This window comes from Squalius cephalus (assembly GCF_949319135.1).
Source record: "Squalius cephalus genome assembly, chromosome: 6".
Classification (NCBI taxonomy): Eukaryota; Metazoa; Chordata; class Actinopteri; order Cypriniformes; family Leuciscidae; genus Squalius; species Squalius cephalus.
Genome location: NC_137127.1, coordinates 949,819 through 967,252, shown reverse-complemented (window position 1 = coordinate 967,252; position 17,434 = coordinate 949,819). Strand labels below are relative to the sequence as shown.

The following is a 17,434-nucleotide window of genomic DNA, read 5'->3' as shown; positions in this document are numbered from 1 at the left end:
CGACTCCAGTGGTTTAACCTCAGTTTTATGAAGCGACGCGAGAGGCTTGTTTAAAATATATATATATATATATTACCACTTTGTTTACAAAATATTAATCTCCAACCTGCTCTTGTGAATGTGCGACAGTTTTACAGGTCTGAAACAAATTGAGGGAGAGTAATTAATGACATTCATTAATTCATCTTTAATAATATATATTTTTATATTTTATTTTATTTTATTTCAAGTAACAAAAATATTTAAGTTAACTATAATAACCCTAGCATTGCGTGATTTAATGAGTAAAATGACAAAGGGAATATTTAATTAATTATTTAATTCACTAAAGATTCTGAATGCCTCAACATGGCATCGAACATTTTGATTATGTGTTTCTCAGAAGCTGTACGTGTGTGACAGAGATAAACTTCCAGAATAACAAACCAGAAACATGATGCTGAATCTTTGAGAGTCTTTATTGCAAACCCTCAGCACTTGAACACAAACATCCAGACACTTTAACACCAAACCATCACATCATTTCACACGGCCAGCGAGCAAAGCCGTTGTTCCACAGAACATCTTCCGAATGCCTTCGCTCAGAGTAAACAGTGCAGTTTTCCTTCTTCATATTCCCATCGGCGAGCGTCATCTCAGACCAGGACTCGTTCAGATTCTGTAAAATGAAATTCCAGGACTTTAAGCACTACTTTTTTGGATTTCAAAGAACTACAAGTAGCACATATCAAACAAAATCTTTATTATTTATTATATTTGTTGTTTTTTTTTACTTAAATTACATATATATTGTATCTGATGTTTCACTTCATAGAGATCAATCCATTGACCAGCGCTGTCAGACATGGGAAATCCCCTTAACCATTGAGAGGATACTATGACAAAGATATTGTCTTCCTTATTCAAACTGATTTTTTTCCATGAAAATATGATTGACCTGAAGAATGTAAGTTGTATTATATACTTATCACAAACTTAACATCATGCGAAATAGCTCTATATATCAGACGGGCTGCAACGTTCATTTTATGTGAAAAGTTTGTGGTGAGTTTTTTCCGAAAAGATTAAACACTAATTTCAAGCACTTTTCAAGTCCCTCTTCATGAATATGGCTGTTTTCAAGGGTTTTCCAGGACTTCAAATTCAAGCACTTTAAGCACTTGTACGAACCCTGTGGGACTCAGAAGTCTTCCTCCGCGCTGCGGCACCGGGACCGTCGGATCCGAGTCAGTCTGGCCATCACCTCCTCCACACACACTTCTCCGTGCACCTTGTTGTCTCTGGTGCGCACGTTCACACTGTTCGTGACACGCTCCTTCTCGCCCACCACTGCCAGACAAACACACACAGCTGGCGTATCAGCACGGGGATCAGTGTTGGGGACAGTTACTTTTAAAAGTAATGCATAACAAAATTGTGTTACTTAGTTACTTTTTATGAAAAGTAATGCATTACAATATTGCGTTACTCCTAAAAAAGTAACTAATTGCGTTACTTAGTTACTTTTTATGAAAAGTAATGCATTACAATATTGCGTTACTCCTAAAAAAGTAACTAATTGTGTTACTTAGTTACTTTTTATGAAAAGTAATGCATTACAATATTGCGTTACTCCTAAAAAAGTAACTAATTGTGTTACTTAGTTACTTTTAATGAAAAGTAATGCATTACAATATTGCGTTACTCCTAAAAAAGCTGTCAGTCAATAAATGTGAAAAAGTAACTAGCGTTACTTATTTGAAAAAGTAACTTAGATATTTTGTTGTAAATTACTAGTTACTTGAAACAGTAATCTGATTATGTAACTCAAGTTACTTGTAACGAGTTACACCCAACAGTGCGCATCAGAGTCGGGAAACTCACTCGTCAGTCCTCACGTCTTACCCAGGATGAAGTTGTACTGCGCCAGCTGTGCGTTGCGAATTTTCTTGTTCAGAAGGCAACTGGAATCCAAATCAGCATCGGCCATAAAACCGGCTTCAACAAACCGTTTACAGACCTGGAGCGGGAGGAAGATCAACTTTAGTTTCTACATTCTCTAAATTCTGACTTTTTTATCGTAATTGTAGGTTATTTCTTGCAATTCTGACTATTTTTTTGTAATTGTAGGTTATTTATCTCAATTCTGACTTTTTTCTCATAATCATATAGTTTATTTCTCGCAATTCTGACTTTTTTCTCATAATCATATAGTTTATTTCTCGCAATTCTGACTTTTTTCTCATAATCATATAGTTTATTTCTCGCAATTCTGACTTTTTTCTCGCAATCGTATCGTTGATTTCTTGCAATTCTGACTTTTTTCTCATAATCATATTTTATTCCTTGCAATTCTGACTTTTTTCTCGCAATTCTGACTTTTTTCTCGCAATTCTGACTTTATTCTCGCAATCGTAGTTTATTTCTTTCAATCGTAGTTTATATCTCGCAATTCTGACTTTTTTCTTGCAATTCTGACTTTTTTCTCGTAATCGCAGTTTATTTCTTTCAATCGTAGTTTATTTCTTTCAATCGTAGTTTATATCTCACAATTCTGACTTTTTCTCATAATCAGTTTATATCTTGCAATTCTGACTTTTTTCTTGCAATCGTAGTTTATTTCTTTCAATCGTACAACCCGAATTCCGGAAAAGTTGGGACGTTTTTTAAATTTTAATAAAATGAAAACTAAAAGACTTTCAAATCACATGAGCCAATATTTTATTCACAATAGAACATAGATAACATAGCAAATGTTTAAACTGAGAAATTTTACAATTTTATGCACAAAATGAGCTCATTTCAATTTTGATTTCTGCTACAGGTCTCAAAATAGTTGGGACGGGGCATGTTTACCATGGTGTAGCATCTCCTTTTCTTTTCAAAACAGTTTGAAGACGTCTGGGCATTGAGGCTATGAGTTGCTGGAGTTTTGCTGTTGGAATTTGGTCCCATTCTTGCCTTATATAGATTTCCAGCTGCTGAAGAGTTCGTGGTCGTCTTTGACGTAATGATGCGCCAAATGTTCTCTATAGGTGAAAGATCTGGACTGCAGGCAGGCCAGGTTAGCACCCGGACTCTTCTACGACGAAGCCATGCTGTTGTTATAGCTGCAGTATGTGGTTTTGCATTGTCCTGCTGAAATAAACAAGGCCTTCCCTGAAATAGACGTTGTTTGGAGGGAAGCATATGTTGCTCTAAAACCTTTATATACCTTTCAGCATTCACAGAGCCTTCCAAAACATGCAAGCTGCCCATACCGTATGCACTTATGCACCCCCATACCATCAGAGATGCTGGCTTTTGAACTGAACGCTGATAACATGCTGGAAGGTCTCCCTCTTTAGCCCGGAGGACACGGCGTCCGTGATTTCCAACAAGAATGTCAAATTTGGACTCGTCTGACCATAAAACACTATTCCACTTTGAAATAGTCCATTTTAAATGAGCCTTGGCCCACAGGACACGACAGCGCTTCTGGACCATGTTCACATATGGCTTCCTTTTTGCATGATAGAGCTTTAGTTGGCATCTGCTGATGGCACGGCGGATTGTGTTTACCGACAGTGGTTTCTGAAAGTATTCCTGGGCCCATTTAGTAATGTCATTGACACAATCATGCCGATGAGTGATGCAGTGTCGTCTGAGAGCCAGAAGACCACGGGCATCCAATAAAGGTCTCCGGCCTTGTCCCTTACGCACAGAGATTTCTCCAGTTTCTCTGAATCTTTTGATGATGTTATGCACTGTAGATGATGAGATTTGCAAAGCCTTTGCAATTTGACGTTGAGGAACATTGTTTTTAAAGTTTTCCACAATTTTTTTACGCAGTCTTACACAGATTGGAGAGCCTCTGCCCATCTTTACTTCTGAGAGACTCTGCTTCTCTAAGACAAAGCTTTTATAGCTAATCATGTTACAGACCTGATAATTAATCACTAGATGTTCTCCCAGCTGAATCTTTTCAAAACTGCTTGCTTTTTTAGCCATTTGTTGCCCCCGTGCCAACTTTTTTGAGACCTGTAGCAGGCATTAAATTTTAAATGAGCTAATTAAGTGGATAAAAGTGTAAAATTTCTCAGTTTAAACATTTGCTACGTTATCTATGTTCTATTGTGAATAAAATATTGGCTCATGTGATTTGAAATTCCTTTAGTTTTCATTTTATTAAAATTTAAAAAACGTCCCAACTTTTCCGGAATTCGGGTTGTAGTTTATATCTCGCAATTGACTTTTTTCTCGCAATTCTGACTTTTTTCTCGCAATCGTAAGTTTATTTCTTTCAATCGTAGTTTATATCTCACAATTTTTTCTCATAATCAGTTTATATCTCGCAATTCTGACTTTTTTCTCATAATCAGTTTATATCTTGCAATTCTGACTTTTTTCTTGCAATCGTAAGTTTAGATCTTGCGATTTAGACTTTCTCTCGCAATCGCACTTATGCATCGTTCATAATAAGAGCAGGAAAAATGGTTATTTTTATAGTCTAAAAATATCAAAAACATCCTCTGTTGTTCAGCCAGCGATGATGGAGAGGTTGTACCTGTTTGGCGTATTCTTCGAGAGACGGGTTAACCGGCACCAGCATCACCTGACGTGGAGACAACCACAGCGGCCTGAGGAAACACAGACGCAACAAGAACAACCCTTGAAAGACCTCAAATCATCTGAAGACATGATTCATGAGACTACAGTTATTCATAGTACAATCACGCTTCTGACAACAACCCAAATGTGATGCAGCTTTGTGAAGACAGCTGTAAAGCCACTGAATGTAGATTAAAATGATTCGAAACAGTCACTCACCATTTCCCGGCGTAGTTCTCGGTGAGGATGGCGATCATCCGCTCCACTGAGCCCAGAATGGCGCGGTGAATGATCACCGGTCTGGCCTTGTCATCCCCATCTTTCCTAAAAAGGTTCAGACAGTTAAAGGTGCAGTGTGTAAGTTTTAGCGGCATCTAGTGGAGAGGTTGTGAATTGCAGCCAACAGAAGTTACGGTGGCCGACAGGAAGTGATGTCGTTGTCTGAGACAGCAGAGAGTCGCCAGTTAAACAATGAGGTTTCTTTACAAAGATAATTTAAGAAATTAGGTTTACTTAATTATTCAGTAAAACAATGTTATTGCGAATATTATTGTTACTTGTTCATCATTGTGTCAGTGTTTTATTCGCTGACTTAAGCTCGCTTCTTTGCACGAAGATTCAGATTGTTTTATTTAGTGCCATGTCAGCATTCAAAGCTATTTTCATGGCAAAAATTTAATTACAAAAATACAAATAAATACAATAAAAACCAAACAAATAAAAACAGCAAGCTATATTATACAAGATTTTTTAAATAAACATAAAAAATCCAAAACCTTTTCTGACATAATCTTACTAAATAAGTCCTTAAGTGAGGTAACTTCATAAAAGAGTCTTTGCACGAAGAACAACATGGTGACGAAACGCGTTTGTCCGTTCATGGCCACCGTAGAAACATGTGGATGTAAGCGGACCCGCAGTGTGTGTAGAGAGAAACGCCTCATTCTAAGCTAATAAACACATAACGCTTCATTATGTAAGGTCTTTATACACCACTGAAAACATAGTTATGTTTATGATATTGCATTTCTGTCAACAGATCCTCCTAAATATTACACACTGCACCTTTAAAACACAGAGCCGTCTAAAAGAGTTTAGAGCGAGTGCTGAGCTGTTCTCACCCCACATATGTGAGATTGAAGCGCACGGGTAACTGGAAGTCCAGCTGAATCGTGGCGCACTGATGATAGCGGCCGATGGCGTCTTTAATCTGGATGTCAATCTGGAGCAGAAGAGTTCAGAGAAATTAATATTCCTGCTGGGAAACGTCTTGATATGGAAGCTTGTTTCCCCCATGGAAAACGTAAAAATAAAAAAATATATTTCTTGAGAAATAAACTACGATTGCGGAAAAAAATCCAAAAAGTCAGAATTGCTAAGAGAATTTCTGAGAAATAAAGTCAGATTTGTGAGAATATAAATTCGCAATTGTAATTTATATCTCGCAATTCAGATTTTTTTTTGGAATCATAGTCTATTTCTTCCAATTTTGACTCTCGCAATTCAGAATTTTTTCGCAATTATGTGTTTCTCGCAATTATGAAATTTTTCTCGCAAACATAGTTTATCGTAATTCTTACTTTCTCGCAATTGCAAGTTTATATCTCAGAATTCTCTTGCAATCGTAATTTATATCTCGCAATTCAGAATTTTTCTTGCGTTCAAAATTTATATCTCGCAATTCCAATTTTTTTCCGGAATCGTAATTTATTTCTCCCAATTCTGACTTTTTTAAAATCATAATTGCAAGATATATGGGTTTCTAGCAATTTAGAAAATTTTCTCACAATCAGTTTATATTTCGCAATTCTGACCTTATAACTTGCAAAAAGTCATAGTTCTGCGAGATAAACTTGTCAGAAAATGTCAGAATTGTGAGCTTAATTTTTTTTCATGAGAAAAAAGTGAGAATTGCTTGATAAAAAGTCACAATTACCTTTTTTAATTAGTTTCCCGTGATGGAAACGAGCTTCCATAGGTCGATGTGATTTATGAACGCAACATCAGTCATAAAGAGTTCTGACCTTTGGTCCGTAAAAAGCCCCATCGCCAGGATTCAGCTTCCACGGCTCTCCGAACTCATTCAGGCTGTTCTCCAGTTGCTGTTAAAATAAAACCTCAGTTAATATTGAACAACAACACCCCACATCTCAGAGACAGCCGTTAAATGGCACTCTGGGACCTTCTCCGCCTGATCCCACACGGCAACATCGCCCAGAAACTTCTCGGGACGCGTGGAGAGATGCAGCTGGAAGGAGAAGCCGAAGACGTCGTAGATGCAGCGCAGGAAATCCAGACAACCCTTCATCTCAGACTCGATCTGAAACAACATGAACAAGCAAGCTCGTAAAGAATGAGCAGTGGAAGGCATGGCAGGCAATCGTGGGACTGACAGTGGAGGAAAGCAAGCTTTCTTATACATTTTTTTTGTAAATGTTAAAACATTGAGTGTTCATCAGAGGGGTCCAAGACACCAGGACTTATGTCGCACCTGAACCACGAATACACAAAAAAAATTGAATGGATTCGAGGAGTTTTGTGGTTGAAATTTAAAAAAGTAACAAATCCTCCACTCTTGGGTCAATCTGACCCCCTTAGGAATGAATGGATACGAGGAATGTTCAAACTAATGTTCAATGTTCAAACTAAAAAGAAATTCAAACTAATAACGCTAAAACTTTACCAAAAAATGAATGTCTGCATGTGTATCTGAATGCATACTGAAGACTGACTTTAGGACCCAGAGGAACAGCTCGTTTGCTCCATATAGAGCTATAAGGACATCTAGAGTCATGAAATATCATCTTATATTATTATTCTCCACAAGAGGTCGACAAAGACACTCAGTGTAAGATATTTAGAGTTGAATTAAAAGGGTTATGCATGAAATTGTGAGTTATTTTGAATTTAAGTTGAAAGAATGTGAGGAATGTGCTTAAATTACTATTTATTTATTGATCAAATCTAGTAATTTAAAGGTAAAATAAATAAAGTAAATACATTTCCAAAAAAATTGCATTAAGAAATAGAAAATATATTGTCAAAATGAAATGAAATAAAATAAGCTTTCTGGACAAAAAAAAGTAAGTATAGGGAGAAGTATAGCTTTGCGAGGGAGAGGAGGATGAAGGTGGAGTGAGTGAGGGAGAGGAGGATGAAGGTGGAGTGACTGAGGGAGAGGAGGATGAAGGTGACTGAGGGAGAGGAGGATGAAGGTGGAGTGACTGAGGGAGAGGAGGATGAAGGTGGAGTGAGTGAGGGAGAGGAGGATGAAGGTGGAGTGACGGAGGGAGAGGAGGATGAAGGTGGAGTGACGGAGGGAGAGGAGGATGAAGGTGGAGTGACTGAGGGAGAGGAGGATGAAGGTGGAGTGACGGAGGGAGAGGAGGATGAAGGTGGAGTGACTGAGGGAGAGGAGGATGAAGGTGACTGAGGGAGAGGAGGATGAAGGTGGAGTGACTGAGGGAGAGGAGGATGAAGGTGGAGTGACTGAGGGAGAGGAGGATGAAGGTGAAGTGACTGAGGGAGAGGAGGATGAAGGTGGAGTGACTGAGGGAGAGGAGGATGAAGGTGGAGTGACTGAGGGAGAGGAGGATGAAGGTGGAGTGACTGAGGGAGAGGAGGATGAAGGTGAAGTGACTGAGGGAGAGGAGGATGAAGGTGGAGTGACTGAAGGAGAGGAGGATGAAGGTGGAGTGACTGAGGGAGAGGAGGATGAAGGTGGAGTGACTGAGGGAGAGGAGGATGAAGGTGGAGTGACGGAGGGAGAGGAGGATGAAGGTGAAGTGACTGAGGGAGAGGAGGATGAAGGTGGAGTGACTGAGGGAGAGGAGGATGAAGGTGAAGTGACTGAGGGAGAGGAGGATGAAGGTGGAGTGACTGAGGGAGAGGAGGATGAAGGTGGAGTGACTGAGGGAGAGGAGGATGAAGGTGGAGTGACTGAGGGAGAGGAGGATGAAGGTGGAGTGACGGAGGGAGAGGAGGATGAAGGTGGAGTGACGGAGGGAGAGGAGGATGAAGGTGGAGTGACTGAGGGAGAGGAGGATGAAGGTGGAGTGACAGAGGGAGAGGAGGATGAAGGTGAAGTGACTGAGGGAGAGGAGGATGAAGGTGAAGTGACGGAGGGAGAGGAGGATGAAGGTGAAGTGATTGAGGGAGAGGAGGATGAAGGTGGAGTGACGGAGGGAGAGGAGGATGAAGGTGAAGTGATTGAGGGAGAGGAGGATGAAGGTGGAGTGACTGAGGGAGAGGAGGATGAAGGTGGAGTGACTGAGGGAGAGGAGGATGAAGGTGGAGTGACTGAGGGAGAGGAGGATGAAGGTGGAGTGACGGAGGGAGAGGAGGATGAAGGTGGAGTGACTGAGGGAGAGGAGGATGAAGGTGGAGTGACGGAGGGAGAGGAGGATGAAGGTGGAGTGACTGAGGGAGAGGAGGATGAAGGTGACTGAGGGAGAGGAGGATGAAGGTGGAGTGACTGAGGGAGAGGAGGATGAAGGTGGAGTGACGGAGGGAGAGGAGGATGAAGGTGAAGTGACGGAGGGAGAGGAGGATGAAGGTGAGTGACGGAGGGAGAGGAGGATGAAGGTGACTGAGGGAGAGGAGGATGAAGGTGGAGTGACTGAGGGAGAGGAGGATGAAGGTGAAGTGACGGAGGGAGAGGAGGATGAAGGTGAGTGACTGAGGGAGAGGAGGATGAAGGTGAGTGACTGAGGGAGAGGAGGATGAAGGTGAAGTGACGGAGGGAGAGGAGGATGAAGGTGAAGTGACGGAGGGAGAGGAGGATGAAGGTGAGTGACTGAGGGAGAGGAGGATGAAGGTGGAGTGAGTGAGGGAGAGGAGGATGAAGGTTGAGTGACTGAGGGAGAGGAGGATGAAGGTGGAGTGACTGAGGGAGAGGAGGATGAAGGTGGAGTGACGGAGGGAGAGGAGGATGAAGGTGGAGTGACTGAGGGAGAGGAGGATGAAGGTGACTGAGGGAGATGAGGATGAAGGTGGAGTGACTGAGGGAGAGGAGGATGAAGGTGGAGTGACTGAGGGAGAGGAGGATGAAGGTGGAGTGACTGAGGGAGAGGAGGATGAAGGTGGAGTGACTGAGGGAGAGGAGGATGAAGGTGGAGTGACGGAGGGAGAGGAGGATGAAGGTGGAGTGACTGAGGGAGAGGAGGATGAAGGTGACTGAGGGAGAGGAGGATGAAGGTGAAGTGACGGAGGGAGAGGAGGATGAAGGTGGAGTGACTGAGGGAGAGGAGGATGAAGGTGAAGTGACTGAGGGAGAGGAGGATGAAGGTGGAGTGACTGAGGGAGAGGAGGATGAAGGTGGAGTGACGGAGGGAGAGGAGGATGAAGGTGGAGTGACTGAGGGAGAGGAGGATGAAGGTGGAGTGACTGAGGGAGAGGAGGATGAAGGTGGAGTGACGGAGGGAGAGGAGAATGAAGGTGGAGTGACTGAGGGAGAGGAGGATGAAGGTGGAGTGACTGAGGGAGAGGAGGATGAAGGTGGAGTGACGGAGGGAGAGGAGGATGAAGGTGAAGTGACGGAGGGAGAGGAGGATGAAGGTGAGTGACTGAGGGAGAGGAGGATGAAGGTGGAGTGACGGAGGGAGAGGAGGATGAAGGTGACTGAGGGAGAGGAGGATGAAGGTGGAGTGACTGAGGGAGAGGAGGATGAAGGTGGAGTGAGTGAGGGAGAGGAGGATGAAGGTGGAGTGACGGAGGGAGAGGTGGAGTGACGGAGGGAGAGGAGGATGAAGGTGGAGTGACTGAGGGAGAGGAGGATGAAGGTGGAGTGACGGAGGGAGAGGAGGATGAAGGTGGAGTGACTGAGGGAGAGGAGGATGAAGGTGGAGTGACGGAGGGAGAGGAGGATGAAGGTGGAGTGACTGAGGGAGAGGAGGATGAAGGTGACTGAGGGAGAGGAGGATGAAGGTGGAGTGACGGAGGGAGAGGAGGATGAAGGTGGAGTGACTGAGGGAGAGGAGGATGAAGGTGAAGTGACTGAGGGAGAGGAGGATGAAGGTGAAGTGACTGAGGGAGAGGAGGATGAAGGTGGAGTGACGGAGGGAGAGGAGGATGAAGGTGGAGTGACGGAGGGAGAGGAGGATGAAGGTGGAGTGAGTGAGGGAGAGGAGGATGAAGGTGGAGTGACGGAGGGAGAGGAGGATGAAGGTGGAGTGACGGAGGGAGAGGAGGATGAAGGTGGAGTGAAGGTTGAGTGAGGGAGAGGAGGATGAAGGTTGAGTGACTGAGGGAGAGGAGGATGAAGGTGGAGTGACTGAGGGAGAGGAGGATGAAGGTGGAGTGACTGAGGGAGAGGAGGATGAAGGTGGAGTGACTGAGGGAGAGGAGGATGAAGGTGAAGTGACTGAGGGAGAGGAGGATGAAGGTGGAGTGACGGAGGGAGAGGAGGATGAAGGTGGAGTGACGGAGGGAGAGGAGGATGAAGGTGGAGTGAGTGAGGGAGAGGAGGATGAAGGTGGAGTGAGTGAGGGAGAGGAGGATGAAGGTGGAGTGACGGAGGGAGAGGAGGATGAAGGTGGAGTGACGGAGGGAGAGGAGGATGAAGGTGGAGTGAGTGAGGGAGAGGAGGATGAAGGTGGAGTGAGTGAGGGAGAGGAGGATGAAGGTGAAGTGACGGAGGGAGAGGAGGATGAAGGTGAAGTGACGGAGGGAGAGGAGGATGAAGGTGGAGTGACTGAGGGAGAGGAGGATGAAGGTGAAGTGACTGAGGGAGAGGAGGATGAAGGTGAAGTGACGGAGGGAGAGGAGGATGAAGGTGGAGTGACGGAGGGAGAGGAGGATGAAGGTGGAGTGACTGAGGGAGAGGAGGATGAAGGTGGAGTGAGTGAGGGAGAGGAGGATGAAGGTGAAGTGACTGAGGGAGAGGAGGATGAAGGTGGAGTGAGTGAGGGAGAGGAGGATGAAGGTGGAGTGAGTGAGGGAGAGGAGGATGAAGGTGGAGTGACGGAGGGAGAGGAGGATGAAGGTGGAGTGACTGAGGGAGAGGAGGATGAAGGTGAAGTGACTGAGGGAGAGGAGGATGAAGGTGGAGTGACTGAGGGAGAGGAGGATGAAGGTGGAGTGACTGAGGGAGAGGAGGATGAAGGTGGAGTGACTGAGGGAGAGGAGGATGAAGGTGAAGTGACTGAGGGAGAGGAGGATGAAGGTGAAGTGACGGAGGGAGAGGAGGATGAAGGTGGAGTGACTGAAGGAGAGGAGGATGAAGGTGGAGTGACTGAGGGAGAGGAGGATGAAGGTGGAGTGACTGAGGGAGAGGAGGATGAAGGTGGAGTGACGGAGGGAGAGGAGGATGAAGGTGAAGTGACTGAGGGAGAGGAGGATGAAGGTGGAGTGACTGAGGGAGAGGAGGATGAAGGTGGAGTGAGTGAGGGAGAGGAGGATGAAGGTGGAGTGACGGAGGGAGAGGAGGATGAAGGTGGAGTGACGGAGGGAGAGGAGGATGAAGGTGAAGTGACGGAGGGAGAGGAGGATGAAGGTGAGTGACGGAGGGAGAGGAGGATGAAGGTGAAGTGACTGAGGGAGAGGAGGATGAAGGTGGAGTGACTGAGGGAGAGGAGGATGAAGGTGGAGTGACTGAGGGAGAGGAGGATGAAGGTGGAGTGAGTGAGGGAGAGGAGGATGAAGGTGGAGTGACGGAGGGAGAGGAGGATGAAGGTGGAGTGACGGAGGGAGAGGAGGATGAAGGTGAAGTGACTGAGGGAGAGGAGGATGAAGGTGGAGTGACGGAGGGAGAGGAGGATGAAGGTGGAGTGAGTGAGGGAGAGGAGGATGAAGGTGGAGTGAGTGAGGGAGAGGAGGATGAAGGTGGAGTGACTGAGGGAGAGGAGGATGAAGGTGGAGTGACTGAGGGAGAGGAGGATGAAGGTGGAGTGACTGAGGGAGAGGAGGATGAAGGTGGAGTGACGGAGGGAGAGGAGGATGAAGGTGGAGTGAGTGAGGGAGAGGAGGATGAAGGTGGAGTGAGTGAGGGAGAGGAGGATGAAGGTGGAGTGACTGAGGGAGAGGAGGATGAAGGTGGAGTGACGGAGGGAGAGGAGGATGAAGGTGGAGTGAGTGAGGGAGAGGAGGATGAAGGTGGAGTGAGTGAGGGAGAGGAGGATGAAGGTGGAGTGACGGAGGGAGAGGAGGATGAAGGTGGAGTGAGTGAGGGAGAGGAGGATGAAGGTGGAGTGAGTGAGGGAGAGGAGGATGAAGGTGGAGTGACTGAGGGAGAGGAGGATGAAGGTGGAGTGACGGAGGGAGAGGAGGATGAAGGTGGAGTGACTGAGGGAGAGGAGGATGAAGGTGGAGTGACTGAGGGAGAGGAGGATGAAGGTGGAGTGACTGAAGGAGAGGAGGATGAAGGTGGAGTGACTGAGGGAGAGGAGGATGAAGGTGGAGTGACTGAGGGAGAGGAGGATGAAGGTGGAGTGACTGAGGGAGAGGAGGATGAAGGTGGAGTGACTGAAGGAGAGGAGGATGAAGGTGGAGTGACTGAGGGAGAGGAGGATGAAGGTGAAGTGACTGAGGGAGAGGAGGATGAAGGTGAAGTGACTGAGGGAGAGGAGGACGAAGGTGGAGTGACTGAGGGAGAGGAGGATGAAGGTGGAGTGACTGAAGGAGAGGAGGATGAAGGTGGAGTGACGGAGGGAGAGGAGGATGAAGGTGAAGTGACGGAGGGAGAGGAGGATGAAGGTGGAGTGACTGAGGGAGAGGAGGATGAAGGTGGAGTGACGGAGGGAGAGGAGGATGAAGGTCAGCACACCTGATCAATAGAGCAGAAGATATGAGCGTCGTCCTGCTGGAAGCGCCGGACCCTGGTGAGTCCCGTCAGCGTTCCCGAGAGCTCGTTCCGGTGCAACACGCCGAAGTCGGCCAGTCTGAGAGGAAGCTCTCGCCAGGAGCGCGGCCGGTGTCCGAACATCAGACTGGAGGAGATAATCATGATTACTCTGGGTTTAGCTGGGCTGAGTTGGGTTTAGTTGTGTTGTGTTGAGTTGTGTTGAGTTTAATTGTCAGGTCTACGCTCAAAGAGTGTATAAATGAATTATGAATACAGTGTAAATATAATTTAGTACCATAAAATCCCCTAAAAAAATACAAAATATTATATCGAGCTAAAATATAGTACATTAACTTCATTGCAATAAAATAATAAAATTCTGTCATTTTTGTCGGCCACGCTTCAGAACTGAGATGTGAGATGTGAGATGTGAGATGTGAGATGCGGGTTGGTCACCAGTGTCCAGGGCAGTTCATGGGCTTCAGAGCGAAGACGTCGCTCTCCACCGCGAACGAGAACATGTTGTCGCTGTAAAGCTGCCAGTGACCCGACGTCTCCCACAGCTTAGAGTTATAGATGTTCGGGGACGCAACCTCCTGGAAGCCACGCCGACAGTACTCCTCCTGCGCACACACACACACACACAAATCAATTACATTCAATTACATTTTGTTCAGTTTAAGACCATATAAAGTCCTTGTAGAACTGCAGTTTATTGCCAGTACAACTGAAATGGAAAACAAGTTCACACACACACACACACACACACTAACCTGACCCCTAAACCTACCCATCACACACACACACACACACACACACACACACACTAACCTGACCCCTAAAACTACCCATCACACACACACTTACCTGACCCCTAAACTTACCCATCACACACACACACACACACACACTAACCTGACCCCTAAACCTACCCATCACACACACACACACACACACACTAACCTGACCCCTAAACCTACCCATCACACACACACACACACACACACACACACACACACACACGCACACACGCGCACGCACACGCACACGCACACACACACACACACGCACACGCACACACACACGCACACACACACGCACACACACACGCACACACACACACACACACGCACACACACACACACGCACACGTACCCTGATGAACTCGGTCAGTGTGTTGTAGATGAACGCTCCTCGAGGCAGGAAGAAGCAGCTTCCGGGACTCAGATCGTGGAAGAAGAAAAGCTCCTGATCCTGTCAATCACACCAGAGACACACACCTTAACCACCTCGCTCAGTCACACGAGGAGGAAGTGACATCATCGCTCCGCAGGAAGTGAAGACACACTGATCTGACAAACGCCTCGGCGACAGCACAGAAATATACAGGATAACCCGCTGTATATCATGAGGCAAAACACTTCACGATCAATAGATGTGAACAGCCACATCTCTATATATGAAGATTAAATTATAGAAATATTAATTTGCAATCTTCAAATGAATATTGTATGGATCTGTCCGATGGAAAGCTGACTTGGATCAGTAAATCTCACACACACACCTTCCCGATCTTGCGGTGGTCTCGGTTTCTGGCTTCCTCCTGGAAACGCTCCCATTCCTTCAGCATTTTACCGTCAGGAAAAGAGATTCCGTAGATCCGCTGAAGAGTCTCCATGTCGGAGCGCCCTTCCCAGTACGTGGAGGAGCTCTGCACAACAGGCACAAGTTCACTTCACTTCAGATCTTTTACATGTCTATTCCGTTAAGTTCAATTCAATTCGATTTGATTTCATTAAATTCAATTTTGTTCTGTTCAATTTAATTCTGTTCCATTCAATTCACTATAATTCTGTTCCTTTATATTCCATATAATTAAATTCAGTTCCATTTAATTCATATAAATTCAATTCTGAACAATTCAGTTCAGTTCAGTTCCATTCAGTTCTGTTCAATTCAATTATGTTCTGTTCAATTTAATTCTGTCCATTCAATTAGATTCAGTTCAATTAAATTCAGATCAGTTTAATTCTGTACAATTCAGTTAAATTCGGTTCTGTACAATTCAGTTCTGTTCCAGTGCGTTCCATTCCATTCAGTTAAATTCAATTAGATTAAATTCAATATAATTATGTTCTGTTCAATTTAATTCTGTTCCATTCGATTCAATTCAGTAAAAATGTAATTCAGAACAATTCAGTTCTGTTCAATTCCATTCAATTCAGTTAAATCTAATAATGTTCCGTTCAATTCAGTTTAATTCTGTTTCATTCAATTACACTCCATTTCATTAAATTCCATTCAATTATATTCAATTACATCAAACCCATTCAATTCAATTCAATACCATTCAGTTCTGTTCCATTCAATTCAGTTCAGTTAAATTACATTCAAATCCATTAAATTCAATAAAATTCAGTTAAATTCAATTCAATTAAATTAAAGACCATTTCTCATTCCACTGAGTGTCACACTATGAAGCTTGTAGAACTGCAGATGTCTGTAATAGTTTGAGATGTTAAACTGAGGTACCTTATAGATCTTGAGTGCTTTGACCCTTCCGGTGTGCCGTACATGCGGGCCGCGACACAGGTCGATCAAAGGGCCACACCTGAGACAGGAAGAGTTCATGACACACACACACACAAGCTTTACAGCATCCAAACGGACACACATCACTTCCTGTTACCTGTAGACGGTCGTGGTCGCCGTGGAAACCTTCTCGTTCAGGATGCGACACTTGAACTTGTTGTACTAGAGCAAGAGGAAACACTTTGTTAACATTTGTTAGCAAACAGTGAGCAATACACTTTATAACATTTATTAATCTCTGTTAAACTCTGATAAAAATCCAGTCATTGTTTGTTCATCTCAGTTCACGGTGCGTTAACTAATGTTAAAACATCCAACTTTTGATTTTAATAAAGTATTAGTAAATCTTGAGATTAACATTAACTGAGATTTGCAATAGAAGTATTGTTCATTGCTGGATCATGTTCGCTAATCGCTGAAATCACAGGATCTGATGTGGTCAAGTCGAGTCAGCTTTATTTCTACAGCGCTTTAGTGTTTCAGAGCAGCTTTACAGAGATAACAGGAGAATAATGCAAAGTTTGTTTCTAGAAGAAAATAGCGTCACAGTCCAGCTTAAGATAGATCAGTGATGGCTCATTTCTGTTGTAAAAAAAGTTATTAATTTAGTTAATTTATATATACAGACCTTTTCCAAAAAATTTGAATATGGAAAAGTTTATTTATTTCCATAATTCCATTCAAAATGTTAAACTTCCATAGATTATAGATTCAGGGCCCACAACTTAAACGATTTCAAGTATTTAGTTGTTTATTTGTACATAATTTGGGCTTCCAGCTCATAAAACCCACGAAAACAGGATTTCAAAAAATTAGAATATTACATGAAATCACACAGTAATTACACAGTGATACCATGGTCATTGAAGCAGGTTTTGGTTCTTTTGGCAGTGTGGGCCGGTGCAAATCCTGCTGGAGAATGAAGGAAGCATGAAGTGCTCTGGACATGTCCTGGTCGATGCCTGCGTTGACTCTGGATTTAATAAAGCACAGTGGACCAAAGTCCTCTTTTCTGATGAGAGCAAATTTTGCATCTCATTTGGAAACCAAGGTCTCAGAGTCTGGAGGAAGAATGGAGAGGCACACAATCCAAGATGCTTGAAGTCCAGTGTGAAGTTTCCACAGTCTGTGTTGGTTTGGGGAGCCATGTCATCGGCTGGTGTTGGTCCACTGTGCTGTCCACTCAACGCAGCCGTCTACCAGGACATTTCCAGACCACTTCATGCTTCCTTCAGCAGACAAGCTTTATGGAGATCCTGACTTCATTCTCCAGCAGGATTTGCACCGGCCCACACTGCCAAAAGAACCAAAACCTGCTTCAATGACCATGGTATCACTGTGTAATTACTGTGTGATTTCATGTAATATTCTATTTTTTTTAAATCCTGTTTTCGTGGGTTTTATGAGCTGGAAGCCCAAATTATGCACAAATAAACAACTAAATACTTGAAATCATTTAAGTTGTGGGCCCTGAATCTATAATCTATGAAAGTT

General features: G+C 44.2%; 1 protein-coding gene across 2 annotated transcripts in view; it reads right to left on the bottom strand.

The window, feature by feature from the left end:
• Positions 1-226: 226 nt before the first annotated feature.
• tars3 (threonyl-tRNA synthetase 3) overlaps positions 227-17,434 on the bottom strand; it is a 23,642-nt gene continuing 6,434 nt past the window's right edge. Inside the window, exons 7-20 of one of the 2 annotated variants that reach the window (XM_079874029.1) lie at positions 16,038-16,102; positions 15,881-15,959; positions 14,913-15,059; positions 14,504-14,602; positions 13,805-13,971; positions 13,331-13,493; positions 6,752-6,889; positions 6,594-6,671; positions 5,691-5,791; positions 4,789-4,893; positions 4,526-4,598; positions 1,885-1,999; positions 1,171-1,329; positions 227-658 (exon numbers count right to left, since the gene is read on the bottom strand). In XM_079874029.1, the coding sequence (XP_079730155.1) occupies positions 1,181-1,329; positions 1,885-1,999; positions 4,526-4,598; positions 4,789-4,893; positions 5,691-5,791; positions 6,594-6,671; positions 6,752-6,889; positions 13,331-13,493; positions 13,805-13,971; positions 14,504-14,602; positions 14,913-15,059; positions 15,881-15,959; positions 16,038-16,102 (1,479 nt within the window). In that variant the 3' untranslated portion in view covers positions 227-658; positions 1,171-1,180. The remainder of the gene's footprint in view (positions 659-1,170; positions 1,330-1,884; positions 2,000-4,525; positions 4,599-4,788; positions 4,894-5,690; positions 5,792-6,593; positions 6,672-6,751; positions 6,890-13,330; positions 13,494-13,804; positions 13,972-14,503; positions 14,603-14,912; positions 15,060-15,880; positions 15,960-16,037; positions 16,103-17,434) is intronic. The other variant, XM_079874030.1, reaches the window with a different exon arrangement.